Source organism: Battus philenor, unplaced genomic scaffold, assembly GCF_028537555.1.
Source record: "Battus philenor isolate CCGP_79_NKW_IND1 unplaced genomic scaffold, ilBatPhil1.0.hap1 SCAF_19, whole genome shotgun sequence".
Lineage (NCBI taxonomy): Eukaryota > Metazoa > Arthropoda > Insecta > Lepidoptera > Papilionidae > Battus > Battus philenor.
In genome coordinates, this window is record NW_027181681.1 from 4527019 (window position 1) to 4540847 (window position 13829).

The window sequence follows — 13829 nt, forward strand, 5'->3', positions numbered from 1 at the left end:
ATGATAGCCTCGCTGAACTTTGGTCACTACCTCGGAAGCTCTCTTAGAGCTATGTGCATACATTAGATCATTTTTTTTGTTGTAGTGCTCCTCGATTGTAATTTTTTTTTTATGGGTGAAAATATTTTTTCTGTGTTTTCTTCCGCGTATCGAAGTAAAAGCTGTTTTACTCTTTTGACTTTCTTTTGTTTTAGTGCCTGATTTAAGGTGTGTCCTGTGTTATCTTACCATACCAGTATTTGATTCATTTCCGAACCACTTGCCATCATCATAATAATATAGATGAATTATATCGCGACATACTCATGACTATGCGAGTATTCACAGGACAATGTTAATGTGCACTGCGGTAATGTTTAATCATATCAATAGCCCCAAAATGTCAAAATATTAATAAACTGTTCATAAGGTCAACAGCTGCCATACTTGAACCTCAGCGACCCGATTGATGTCAAACTTGCAAAGAGAGAATAATCTTCTTGTCAACAGACGTAGTAGTTTTGCAACAACTAAAATACTACAAATTATAAACTGTGCACCTTGGTGATATTATACATGCCATGTAACTTTGGCAAACACAAGTATTCCGTACTAGTGTTCTGTCCAGACTACTACTTGGTTTCGGTTGAAGTTGGTGCTGTTAGCCCGGGGGCTTTTACAGTTTCATCAGAACTGAGTTCACGGGGCGGAAAGGTCCGTAAACTTAAAAATAAAACAGAAGCTGGACAGACGCATGACCCTTGTACGATGACGTTAGCACGTAGTAAATCACTCTACCCGAGTAGAGCTGTGGAGTGTTGATGTTGTGTATGCAGCTTGGGACGGCAGCGTGCATCACAGGCGAGCCAAGGATGCTCATGGCATCATGGCTCGGTTCGCCCATGCTGTTCGCAGTTAGGGAGCAGGCGGCCCTAAGAACGGGTGTTGAGGTGTGCGGAGTGTCACTGGTGAAGTGATCTGGTTAGCACATACAGTGTTGTGAGTGTCAGCAGCGGGTGTGGTGTGGTGCGTGTGGGAATCCTATGATGGGCGCGAATAGTACGTCTTTGGAATGTTTCTTGGCCTTTACTGAGGTACGGGAGGAGTAGCGAGATGCACTGAGAGGGTTTGGGTGAGGAGAGGCCGACTCAAAATAAGTCTCTGAGCCAGACTTAAAGTATTCTTATACCGTTGGGAGTTTAAGGTCGCTATGGAGATCCACATTACGCTGATACCACTCCGCCCCAAGTGGCTATCCGGGTGAAGCGGTTTTGGAGCATTTGTAGTGATTTGAGAGCGGTTAGAGCGGCATGCGCGAATACAGCGCTTGCGTAAGAGAAGACTAGTCATACACAAGTTTGGTACAAAAGCACTTGTGCCTGAAGGAAAGCTTTCTTTAAGAGTAGATTAGAGGATAAAGCCTGTAGAATATGTGACTGAATTTTGTCCTGACGTGGTAAATATGTTGGCGGAAGAGTAATTTTCATATTTTCTGAACATTATTCATATTTTATTAATGTAAAATACATAAGTATTATTGAATATATCGTAGGAAATATAACAAAGATTTCAAGAAAGTACACATCATTTAAAAAATGCTTCCTCATGATTGTTTTTACAAAATTCAGTTCTCGATCAGGAGTGGCAGGGTACACAATCCACCACGGAACATTTTAAATTCAACTTCATATTTCAATCGAGACATTTAGTTTTCACGAACATACTGTACCTCAAATTTATCTAAATTTATTAAAACTTATTAGTTACAATAATCGAAGGTTACCAACTTATTTTAACACGAATCTCCTTCAGTTTAAACAAAAATAATTCTGTATGATCATCAAATCCTTGTTGCTGGTTGGCCAGAAAGAAAACTTTTTCAATTAGTTTTAAGTCGAATTGTTTTTTTAATAAAATAGAAATTAATTATTAAATGTTCTTTTTTAAATTGTGATTACCACGTGATTAAATAAAAAACTTGTAACATTATCCAGACGAGAAATAAAAGAAAATGTACAGGTTAAGATTTTATTTAATTATTTTTTGTTGAGTGTGCTTTGAAGGTTGTATTTAGTTGATGATGTCAGGAAGAGTGATGACGGGTTGTGGGGCTGGATTTTCTACGACGATGACGGGTTCGGATACGATTGGCCTGTCTATAACGATGATGGGCTCAGGCAGGTTCTCAGCCTCCTCGACCACTTGCACGGGGGACGGAGCGGGCTGCGGGTTGGACTCGACGGACACGGGAGATCCGGGGAAGTTAGGTGCGTTGACGTTCAAGATCAGTTGGACGAGTGGTGCGCTGGCGGCGGGGGCGACGGGGGCGACGGGCGCGGGCTGCACGGGTGCGGGCTGCTCCTCGGTCACAGCTCCGCCGTCGGGCAGAGGGAAGTCAACGATGGCAGGTCCGACGGAGATAGGGCTGTCTTCCTCAACGATCGCAGGTCCGACTTGAATAGGCTCGGGTTTGAAGAGGCCTAGGATTTCGAGGAGCTGGTGTTCGAGAGCGGCGGCGGTGGCGGGGTCGGTGCTGGGGCTCTGGATGGCAGCAATGATCTCCTGAATCTCAGGGTCCTCGCTGGCGACGAGCGCTGGTGGAAGGACGTGGGCCGAAGCCACGGCGAACAGTGCGAAGGCGATAAAGAATTTCATACTTCTGTTCTGAAATTTTTTTAATTACTATTTTGAAATAATTTTTATAATAGTACTAGGATTATTAAAAAAATCGGAACTGTCTTAAAAAAAATAAACTTTTGTTATTCAGTAAAGGGAACCTTAAAGAATAATAGTGAATAACTAAGAAAGACGAGATTTCTTTGTTTACTGTTCTTAGATTGTTCCAATCACGAAATTTTTATTTCTTTCTTTAAATTTTACTAAACTGTTTATGATGTATTTGTTATACAAAAATCTCATTAAATATGGTTTTATCTAATAAAATTAGGGACTTACTATTAGCTTGACTCTTGTGTACTATGCCAAACTGAGCATCGTTCTTAGTATTTATATTGCTTTTTATCTCCAAATTTAGTTTTATCTTATGATTAACGTTATAAATTTCGCTGTGCTCGTTAATACTTCCGGTTTGACTTTGCCACTGTGGCGATAATTTAATTAACATTATTAAGACAAATCAAAGAAGTCTGCTGTTAATAATATACATAAAGATTTATCTCACTTGAATGTACATGTATACATATTTTGTCGCCCAATTTCTAACGAAACACTTGTAGTGAAGAGAGTGTAATCGACTTGTTAACAGACGACGAACTTCGTGTAACGCTTAAAGTGCAACAGGACATGGGTTGACAAATATCGCCACAATGAGACCCTTACACGTGTGTCTGAAAGAGCCCTTCATGATATTATTGGTGCATCCATGTAACTTTGTCAAAAAACCCTTCCTTAATACCATTCTCTATGGTCATGCGGTTAACTTCACACCACAGTCTTTTATGTTATTTGGGATAGAGAACCTCTCTTTATTCTTGACTCTTACGATCGAGCCTACTAATTTATGTGCGGCCGACGTTATAACCAATTGACAAAGTAGTAATCGACGGCTATCTACGTGCAACGAACGGAAAAAACGTCTACATCTATTAAATAGCATCTCATGGTAATACAATCGACGTTTCAAGTAGCTGCCTTCAAAACGATTTGTAATCACAATCGATGAATCTCGTCCGCGGCCACTTCCCGTCACAAGTCAGTCACACTTGTGACTTCAAGTGTTAATGCGGCAATTGTATTATAGGGAGAAGGCAAAGCCCCGGATTTTTTTACAAAATGGAAACAGGATTGAGTAGATCTGTAGACGAACGTAAGTAACAGACATAGTCCTACAGAATGACAAGTTAAAGTTGCAGTGGGCAAGTCATGTAACGCACGGAACAGATCGTTGTTGTGGCTTTGATGTGTGATCACCGACCGGCAAGCGCAGCGTAGGGCGTCGTCATTGAAAGGGACAGGCGTTTAGGCAGGTCGCTTCCTGCCGGTCCTTTTGGAAATCTATGGGCTAGGCCTAACGCTGGACTGCAGTGGTTTTTTTTTTTTTTTTTTTATGACCCCCGCTATTGGGGGCCTCTCGTACCCCTATTTATGTTGGGATAGGGACTTTACAAGCATTAAATTTATTCAATTCATTATTTTATTTTCATTCTCTTCTCTTTCATTCTTCACATAACCTTTCTTTCTGTTCTAATCTTTCATGCCACAATTCGTCTGTCTTTCTCTTTTGCTCTGATCATCTATCATTCTTCCCTTGCTTTTTACATTTTCAATAGCTTTTATTTTATTTTACATTTTTGTTTCTTATACAATAATTATTTTTCATCACAGATTTATATATTTTAATAGTTAATTATTATATTTTCTATTTTAATTTTTAATATATATTTATTTATTTATTTCCTATATTTACGTTTTGTTTCTTTTCATTGCACTTTCCGCTATTTCTCTGCAAAGGGATAGGAATGATTGTTTATATTCTCCGCCTATCAGGGAGGCTATTATCTCCTCCCTGATTTGAACCCCAGACCGGCACTCGAAGCCGAACCGGAGTCCCCCGAATGCGGGACACCGGGCCACAAGGTGGATCACGGTCTGGACCACGCCCGGTTCACAGAAGCACGAGGGGTCCTCCTTGAGCTTAAACCTATGAAGGTACTCAGAGAACCCCCCGTGCCCCGTGAAGAGCTGGGCCGAGACCGCGTCCACCTCGATGCTGCGGAGCACGCGGTAGGCTGAGACGGCGTCCGGGAAAAACATCCTCGTTACCGAAGCCGTCGTTCCTTCCACATACCTCCTGTTCCATTCGTCGAGCGACTCCAGTCTCAGTTGCCGCTTGACGAATGAAACAGGGCATCTCTCGTACTCTGGTCGTCTTTTACTCTTCAGGGCCGCTTCCTTGGCCAGCTGGTCCGCCCTCTCGTTCCCCTCCATCCCCGCGTGCGCTTTCACCCAGAACAACCTTACATCCTTCCCTTTTTCTCTCGCTTTCATTACATTCTCCTTCACTCTTAACGCTAAGGGATGGAGGGTGTCCGATCTTGCGACAGTTTCGAGAGCGGACCGCGAGTCGCTCAGTACGGCGCAGACTTGCGCCGACTCGCCGGCCGCGTACCCTGTTGCCTCAGCTAGAGCCAGCAGCTCTGCCTGGTATACGGTGCAGAAGTTGCCCAACTTGAGTTTCTTTGTGTATGACTTTGTGGACTGCAGTGGTTGACTTGTTATTATTGAAATGATAATAATCATAAAGTATAATCGCTAACCTTTGCGATGTTTAATATTTTCACACGGTTCATTAAACAATACTGGTGTATTTCATATAGAGAAGAAAATACATAAAAAATTCAGACTCAGAAAATTAACAACATTTATTTAGCATAAAACAAATAACTTTTTTAAAAATTCATATTCTCCTCTATGGCCTTTTTTCCAACAATTGACGCGCATTCTTAGTTCCCCTTACTTTGAAAAGTAGAGGTAGTTCCTTTTAAAGTAAGTTTTCAAATGAATATTTTGATCTGTTCTAAATATTCTGTAAGAGAGCCGCACAAAGCATTCATGCGCTCTATGATTGCTTCGGCATCTTTATCGCGAGCCACGGGTTGCCGACGAGATCGTTTTCGTAAAGATAAAAATTGTAATGTTTTTTTACTAATATAGTAAATTATCTTATAAGCATATAGTCTGTTTTTTGCTGCCAAAAGGTTAGGAAAGATTTAAAATTGTTATGATAAGAGAAAGTCTGTTAAATTTTGATTCTTGATTTCCAAAATAGAATATAGATACAGATTTACTTTTAAAGCTGATGTAAGCATCGAGTATTTATGATTAGGTCATTAAAAAAAATTAGATTCTGTTCGATATTGTGCATTCGTTAGTCCAAGGCTGCCTTCCTTAGCAGTGATTAGTGGTCTCCTTGTCAATAGTTGAGCGTTAGGGTTTGTTGAGATTGTGTGTGGGGTGGGGTTTATTCGAACTATAAATGTTTAGTTTTAATGTTTCTGAATATTGTTTATCTTTTTTGAAAATGAAGAGCCTAAATTCTTAAAAAGGACTTATCCACAGAATAAATACTATACCAGTATTTGATTCATTTCCGGACTATTTGCTCTCATCATAATAATATAGATGAATTATATCGCGACATACTCTTGACCATGCAAGTGTTCACAGGATGACGTAAATGTGCGCTATGGTAATATTTAATCATATCAATAGACCAAAAATGTAGTCAAAATATTAATAAACTGTTCATAAGGTCAGTACCTGTCACACTTGAACCTCAGCGTCCCGATTGACGTCAAACTTCAAGCAAAGAGAGAATAATCTTCTTGTCAACAGACGAAAGTAGTTGAGCTAAAGCTAAAATGCTACAATTTATAAGTTGTGCCTCTGTGGAATACATTAATGATATTATTCATGCCATGTAACTTTAGCAAACATGAGTATTCCGTAATAGTGTTCTGTCCAGACTACTACTTGGTTTCGGTTAAAGTTGATGCTGTTAGACCGGGGGATTTTACAGCTTCATCAGAATTGAATCCACGGAATGGAAAGGTCCGTGAACTTAAAAATAAAACAGAAACTGGACAGACGCATTCCAATTGTACGATGACGTTCGCAAGTAGTAAACCGCTCTACCCGAGTAGAGCTGTGGAGTGTTGATGTTGTGTATGCAGCTTGGAACGGCAGCGTGCATCACAGGCGAGCCAAGAATGCTGATGGCATCATGGCTCGGTTCGCCCATGCTGTTCGCAGTTAGGGAGCGGGCGGCCCTAAGAACGGGTGTTGAGGTGTGGTGAGTAGTGTTTTGTTCTATTGTGAATGAAGCGATGTCCTGTGCGGAGTGTCACAGGTGAAGTGATGTGGTTAGCGCATGCAGTGTTGTGAGTATTAGCAGCGGGTGTGGTGTGGTGCGTGTGGGAACCCTATGATTGGCGCGAAAAGTACGTCTTTGGAATATTTCTTGGCCTTTACTGAGGTACGGGAGGAGTAGCGAGAAGCACTGAGAGGGTTTGGGTGAGGAGAGGCCGACTCAAAATAAGTCTTTGAGCCAGACTTAAAGTATTCTTATACCGTTGGGAGTTTGAGGTCGCTATGGAGATCCACATTACGCTGATACCACTCCGCCCCAGTGGCTATCCGGGTGATGCGGTTTTGGAGCATTTTTAGTGATTTGAGAGCGGTTAGAGCGGCATGCGCGAATACAGCGCTTGCGTAAGAGAAGACTAGTCATACACAAGTTTGGTACAAAAGCACTTGTGCCTGAAGGAAAGCTTTCTTTAAGAGTAGATTAGAGGATAAAGCCTGTAGAATATGTTACTGAATTTTGTCCTGACGTGGTAAATATGTTGACGGAAGAGTAATTTTCATATTTTCTGAACATTATTCATATTTTATTAATGTAAAATACATAAGTATTATTGAATATATCGTAGGGAAATATAACAAAGATTTCAAGAAAGTACACATCTTTTAAAAAATGTTTCTTCATGATTGTTTTTACAAAATTCAGTTCTCAATCAGGAGTGGCAGGGTACACAATCCACCACGGAACATTTTAAATTAGTGGACTTCATATTTCAATTGTGTATACTGTACCTTAAATTTTTTTAAATTTATTAAAACTTATTAGTTACAATAATCGAAGGTTACCAACTTATTTTAACACGAATCTCCTTCAGTTTAAACAAAAATTAATCTGTATGATCATCAAATCCTTGTTGCTTGTTGGCCAGAAAGGAAAACTTTTTCAATTACTTTTAAGTCGAATTGTTTTTTTAATAAAATAGAAATTAATCATTAAATGTTCTTTTTTAAATTGTGATTACCACGTGATTAAATAAAAAACTTGTAACATTATCCAGACGAGAAATAAAAGAAAATGTACCGGTTAAGATTTTATTTACTTATTTTTTGTTGTTTGCTTATCATATGAGTGTGCTTTGAAGGTTGTATTTAGTTGATGATGTCAGGAAGAGTGATGACGGGTTGTGGGGCTGGATTTTCTACGACGATGACGGGTTCGGATACGATTGGCCTGTCTATAACGATGATGGGCTCAGGCAGGTTCTCAGCCTCCTCGATCACTTGCACGGGGGACGGAGCGGGCTGCGGGTTAGATTCGATGGACACGGGAGATCCGGGGAAGTTAGGTGCGTTGACGTTCAAGATCAGTTGGACGAGTGGAGCGCTGGCGGCGGGGGCGACGGGCGCGGGCTGCACGGGCTCGGGCTGCACCTCGGTCACGGCGCCGCCGTCGGGCAGAGGGAAGTCAACGATGGCAGGTCCGACGGAGATAGGGCTGTCTTCCTCAACGATCGCAGGTCCGACTTGAATAGGCTCGGGTTTGAAGAGGCCAAGGATTTCGAGGAGCTGGTGCTCAAGAGCGGCGGCGGTGGCAGGGTCGGTGCTGGGGCTCTGGATGGCGGCGATGATCTCCTGAATCTCAGGGTCCTCGCTGGCGACGAGCGCTGGCGGAAGGACGTGGGCCGAAGCCACGGCGAACAGTGCGAAGGCGATGAAGAATTTCATACTTCTTTTCTGAAATATTTTTAATTTCTTAATTTAATGAAATTTTTATTTTTTTCTTTAAATTTTACTAAACTGTTTGATGTATTCGGTATACAAAAATCTCATTAAATATGGTTTTATCTAATAAAATTAGGGACTTACTATTAGCTTGACTCTTGTGTACTATGCCAAACTGAGCATCGTTCTTAGTATTTATATTGCTTTTTATCTCTAAATTTAGTTTTATCTTATGTTTAACGTTTATAACGCTGTGCTCGTTAATACTTCCGGTTTGACTTTGCCATTGTGGCGATAATTTAATTAACATTATTAAGATCAAAGACAGATCAAAGAAGTCTACTCTAGAAGTCTAAATAATATACATAAAGATTTATCTCACTTGAATGTACATGTATACATATTTTGTCGCCCAATTTCTAACGAAACACTTGTAGTGAAGAGATTGTAATCGACTTGTTAACAGACGACGGACTTCGAGTAACGCTTAAAGTGCAACAGGAAATGGGTTGACAAATATCGCCACCATGAGACCCTTACACATGTGTCTGTAAGAGCCCTTCAGGATATTATTGCTGCATCCATGTAACTTTGTCAAAAAACCCTTCCTTAATACCATTCTCTATGGTCATGCGGTTAACTTCACACCACAATCTTTTATATTATTTGGGATAGAGAACCTCTCTTTATTCTTGACTCCTACGATCGAGCCTACTAATTTATGTGACGCCGACGTTGTAACCAATTGACAAAGTAGTAATCGACGGCTATCTACGTGCTACAAACGGAACAAACATCTCTACATCTATTAAATAATAAAAAAGCATCTCATGGTAATACAATTGACGTTTGAAGTTGCTGCCTTCAAATCGATTTGTAATCACAAGCGATGAATCTCTTCCGCGGCCACTGCCAGTCACAAGTCAGTCACACTTGTGACTTCAAGTGTTAATGCGGCAATTGTATTATAGGGAGAAGGCAAAGCCCCGGATTTTTCTACGAAATAGAAACAGGAGTGAGGAGATCCGTAGAACGTAAGTGACAGACATAGTCCTACAGGATGACAAGTTAAAGTTGCAGTGGGCAGGTCACATAACGCGCGGAACAGATCGTTGTTGTGGCTTTGATGTGTGATCACCGACCTGCAAGCGCAGCGTATAGCGTCGTCATTGAAAGGGGACAGGCGTTTAGGCACGTCGTTTCCTGCCGGTCCTTTTGGAAATGTATAGGGTAGGCTTAACGCTGGACAGCAGTGGCTGACTTCTTATTATTGAAATGATGATAATCATGAAGTATAATCGCTAACCTTTGCGATGTTTAATATTTTCATACAGTTCATTAAACAATACTGGTGTATTTCATATAGAGAAATACATAAAAAATTCAGACTAAGAAAATTAACAATGTTTATTTTGCATAAAACAGATAACTTTTTTTAAAATTTATTTTCTCCTCTATGGCCTTTTTCCAACAATAGACGCGCATTCTTAGTTCCCCTTACTTTGAAAAGTAGAGGTAGTTCCTTTTTAAGTAAGTTTTCAAATAAATATTTTGATCCGTCCTAAATATTCTGTAAGAGAGCCGCACAAAGCATTCATGCGCTCTATGATTGCTTCGGCATCTTTATCGCGAGCCACGGGTTGCCGACAAGATCGTTTTCGTAAAGATAAAAATTGTAATGTTTTTTTACTAATATAGTAAATTATCATATTAGCATATAGTCTGTTTTTTGCTGCGAAAAGTTTAGGAAAGATTTAAAATTGTTATGATAAGAGAAAGTCTGTTAAATTTTGATTCTTGATTTCCAAAACAGAATATAGATACAGATTTACTTTTAAAGCTGATGTAAGCATCGAGTATTTATGATTAGGTCATTAAAAAAAATTAGATTCTGTTCGATATTGTGCATTCGTTAGTCCAAGGCTGCCTTCCTTAGCAGTGATTAGTGGTCTCCTTGTCATTAGTTGAGCGTTAGGGTTTGTTGAGATTGTGTGTGGGGTGGGGTTTATTCGAACTATAAATGTTTAGTTTTAATGTTTCTGAATATTGTTTATCTTTTTTGAAAATGAAGAGCCTAAATTCTTAAAAAGGACTTATCCACAGAATAAATACTATACCAGTATTTGATTCATTTCCGGACTATTTGCTCACATCATAATAATATAGATGAATTATATCGCGACATACTCATGACCATGCAGTTGTTCACAGGATAATGTAAATGTGCGCTATGGTAATATTTAATCATATCAATAGACCAAAAAGGTAGTTAAAATATTAACAAACTGTCCATAGGTTCAGTAGCTGCCACACTTGAACCTCAGCGACCCGACTGACGCCAAATTTGCAAAGAGAGAATAATCTTCTTGTCAACAGACGAAAGTAGTTGAGCAAAAGCTAAAATGCTGCAATTTATAAGTTGTGCGCCTGTGGAATACATTAATGATATTATTCATGCCATGTAACTTTGGCAAACATGAGTATTCCGTAATAGTGTTCTGTCCAGACTACTATTTGGTTTCGGTTAAAGTTGATGCTGTTAGACCGGTGGATTTTACAGCTTCATCAGAACTGAATTCACGGAACGGAAAGGTCCGTGAACTTAAAAATAAAACAGAAACTGGACAGACGCATTCCAATTGTATGATGACGTTCGCAAGTAGTAAACCGCTCTACCCGAGTAGAGCTGTGGAGTGTTGATGTTGTGTATGCAGCTTGGGATGGTAGCATGCATCACAGGCGAGCCAAGAATGCTGATGGCATCATGGCTCGGTTCGCCCATGCTGTTCGCAGTTAGGGAGCGGGCGGCCCTAAGAACGGGTGTTGAGGTGTGGTGAGTAGTGTTTTGTTCTATTGTGAATGAAGCGATGTCCTGTGCGGAGTGTCACAGGTAAAGTGATGTGGTTAGCGCATGCAGTGTTGTGAGTATTAGCAGCGGGTGTGGTGTGGTGCGTGTGGGAACCCTATGATGGGCGCGAAAAGTACGTCTTTGGAATGTTTCTTGGCCTTTGCTGAGGTACGGGAGGAGTAGCGAGAAGTACTGAGAGGGTTTGGGTGAGAAGAGGCCGACTCAAAATAAATTTTTGTACAAGCCTCAAAGAATTCTTGGACCGTTGGTAGTTTGAGGTCGCTATTGAGAACTACATTACGCTGATACCACTCCACTCCGGTGGCTATCCGGGTGAAGCGGTTTTGGAGCGTTTGTAGTGATTTGAGAGCGGTTAGAGTGGCATGCGCGAATAAAGCGCCTGCGTAAGAGAAGACTAGTGTTACACAAGTTTGGTACAAAAGCAGTTGTGCCTGAAGGAAAGCTTGCTTTAAGAGTAGATGAGGGGATAAAGCCTGTAGAGTATGTGACTGGATTTAGTCTTGACCTGGTAAATTGTTATTTCCGAGGTATTTGACCGAGTTCTTCCATGGGCTGAGACGGTCGAAGAGGGAGAGGGTGTCCCGGTCCGCGCGACGCTATCGCGTGCGCATTCGGTAGGCTTTGTGTTTGCGTTTGAATATTATCGCCTAGCTGTTTTCAGGATTGACGTTGGTCCTCCATTTCCCGAACCACTCGCCTAGCCGGGTAGCCGCGAGTTGGAGGTGACGTGAGATGAGGGACTGAATTCTACCTGTGGTGTAGAGAGCGATGTCGTCCGCAAAAAGTGCAAGTTAGTTCGGAATGTCGCTGGTAAAAAGCGAGAAGAGTAGCAGTGAGAGGCAGGATCCCTGAGGGACTCCTGCGCGGACGGGGCGGGGCGTGGACAGCACGCCCTCCGCTCGACAGCAGTATGATCTTAACGAGTTTGTTTGGCAAGCTTAGTTCGTACAGCTTATATAATAAGCCGTCGTGCCACTCTTTGTCGAAGGCCTTTGCGATATAGAACTCTGTCCGGAACAGTCATGCAGTTTACTTTATGCAACAGTCTTCTCTCTAGTGCTAAAGTTATAAGATCATTTTAAAGTAAAAAAACCATTTTAAAAATTTATAACAAAAGGGCTTCGCGTTCATGTAGATCCATTGGTAATGATCCAATTTGGATGTAGGTAAAGAAGACAATATATTAAATGATTTACATAAATAATTTCTAATTTTAATTTAAACATTTTTAAAAATAAATAACAGTAAGTGTAATTTATTTTTTTAAATGTTAGAGCTTCAAGCTAAAAGATCCTTATTGTACTGTATATAAGTATAAATAGAATTTTTCAGTAAACACTCAAGATCGGAATTTATTTTATTTACCTTGACTCCTGATAATTTTTATAATGTATAGATAATAAGTTCGTTTGCGACAATTTAATCGGTAATGTTTATCTTTGCCGTAATAAGACTTGGATTAAACGAAAGCCATAAATTTAACTTGCCATTTTTGTACATTAATGTACTTATTTCGGCTTTGTCTACGATTTATTACATGGATTAACTTGAGGAAGTTTTATTGTTTCTTTGTGCGAATACAACTTGTCAAGGTGAAAATATTTTATTGAAATTTAAAGACAAATGACTAAATACTTCAAAAGCATATTGTATGAAAAATAGCTAATTATAGTAGGATTAATGCGATAATTTGAATTATTCGCTTTCGAGGTCGGGATATTCTTTAAAGTGAGGAGTTTTCCTAGGATACTTCATAGTTAAACTCGTTCAAGTCCCGTAGAAAAATTTATGGGGCTTAATATGGAATTACACGCCTTCTCTGAATAAATTACCCAAAAAAGTACGAAGTGTTACCTTTTCAAAGAAGCCTTCGAGAGCTATAAAGAATAATTCAAGCTATATGGATTTATTGTTTAATTTTACCTTTTACACAGTGGCGTACCTAGGGGGGGGCGGTGGGTGCGGTCCGCACCGGGCGGCACTTACCTTGGGGCGGCATTTTTTATATTTACTTATAGTTGTAAAAAGCAACTAATTAATTTTATATTTTTTCTTTCTCGAATACTAAATTATTATTATGATTATTAGAAGAAGAAAATTGTGAAACGAGATCAGATGCTGGAATATTACTAAATTCTATGTAATCTTTTTCTTTTCTATGTTACCTTCATTTATGGGAAGCCGTCCTTTTGGAAATTAAGGACGCTCAAAAATACCTGCAAGTAAAAGGGTTAAATGTCCACCAATGCCATATAAAACTAAATTCTTTGCAAACACATTTCATGGAACAAAGAGATACGCCAGTACAAAACGTTGTTATAGCAGCCAAAATAATTTGTGAAGAGTTAGAGGTATCGACTAAGCGTCGAGTTAGAAGGAGAAAAAATATGAGTGGGGAAAATTCGACGTTGCGACGTGGGGCTATCTTTAGAAGAAG

The 13829-nt window shown here is 40.1% G+C and overlaps 2 protein-coding genes across 2 annotated transcripts; both read right to left on the minus strand.

Annotated features, from left to right (window-relative positions):
* Positions 1–2049: 2049 nt before the first annotated feature.
* LOC137921754 (magnetosome-associated protein MamJ-like) lies at positions 2050–2634 on the minus strand. Its single transcript, XM_068764571.1, has one exon. The coding sequence runs from the start codon at positions 2632–2634 to the stop codon at positions 2050–2052; it is 585 nt and encodes a 194-aa protein (XP_068620672.1).
* A 5308-nt stretch (positions 2635–7942) lies between these two features.
* LOC137921756 (magnetosome-associated protein MamJ-like) lies at positions 7943–8526 on the minus strand. Its single transcript, XM_068764574.1, has one exon. It carries the CDS (start codon positions 8524–8526, stop codon positions 7951–7953), a length of 576 nt encoding a protein of 191 aa, XP_068620675.1. The 3' UTR covers positions 7943–7950.
* Positions 8527–13829: the final 5303 nt, after the last annotated feature.

Coding starts and splice junctions, on each gene's coding strand:
- LOC137921756 (XM_068764574.1), bottom strand. CDS start 8,526: ATGAAATTCTTCATCGCCTTCGCACTGTTCGCCGTGGCTTCGGCCCAC.
- LOC137921754 (XM_068764571.1), bottom strand. CDS start 2,634: ATGAAATTCTTTATCGCCTTCGCACTGTTCGCCGTGGCTTCGGCCCAC.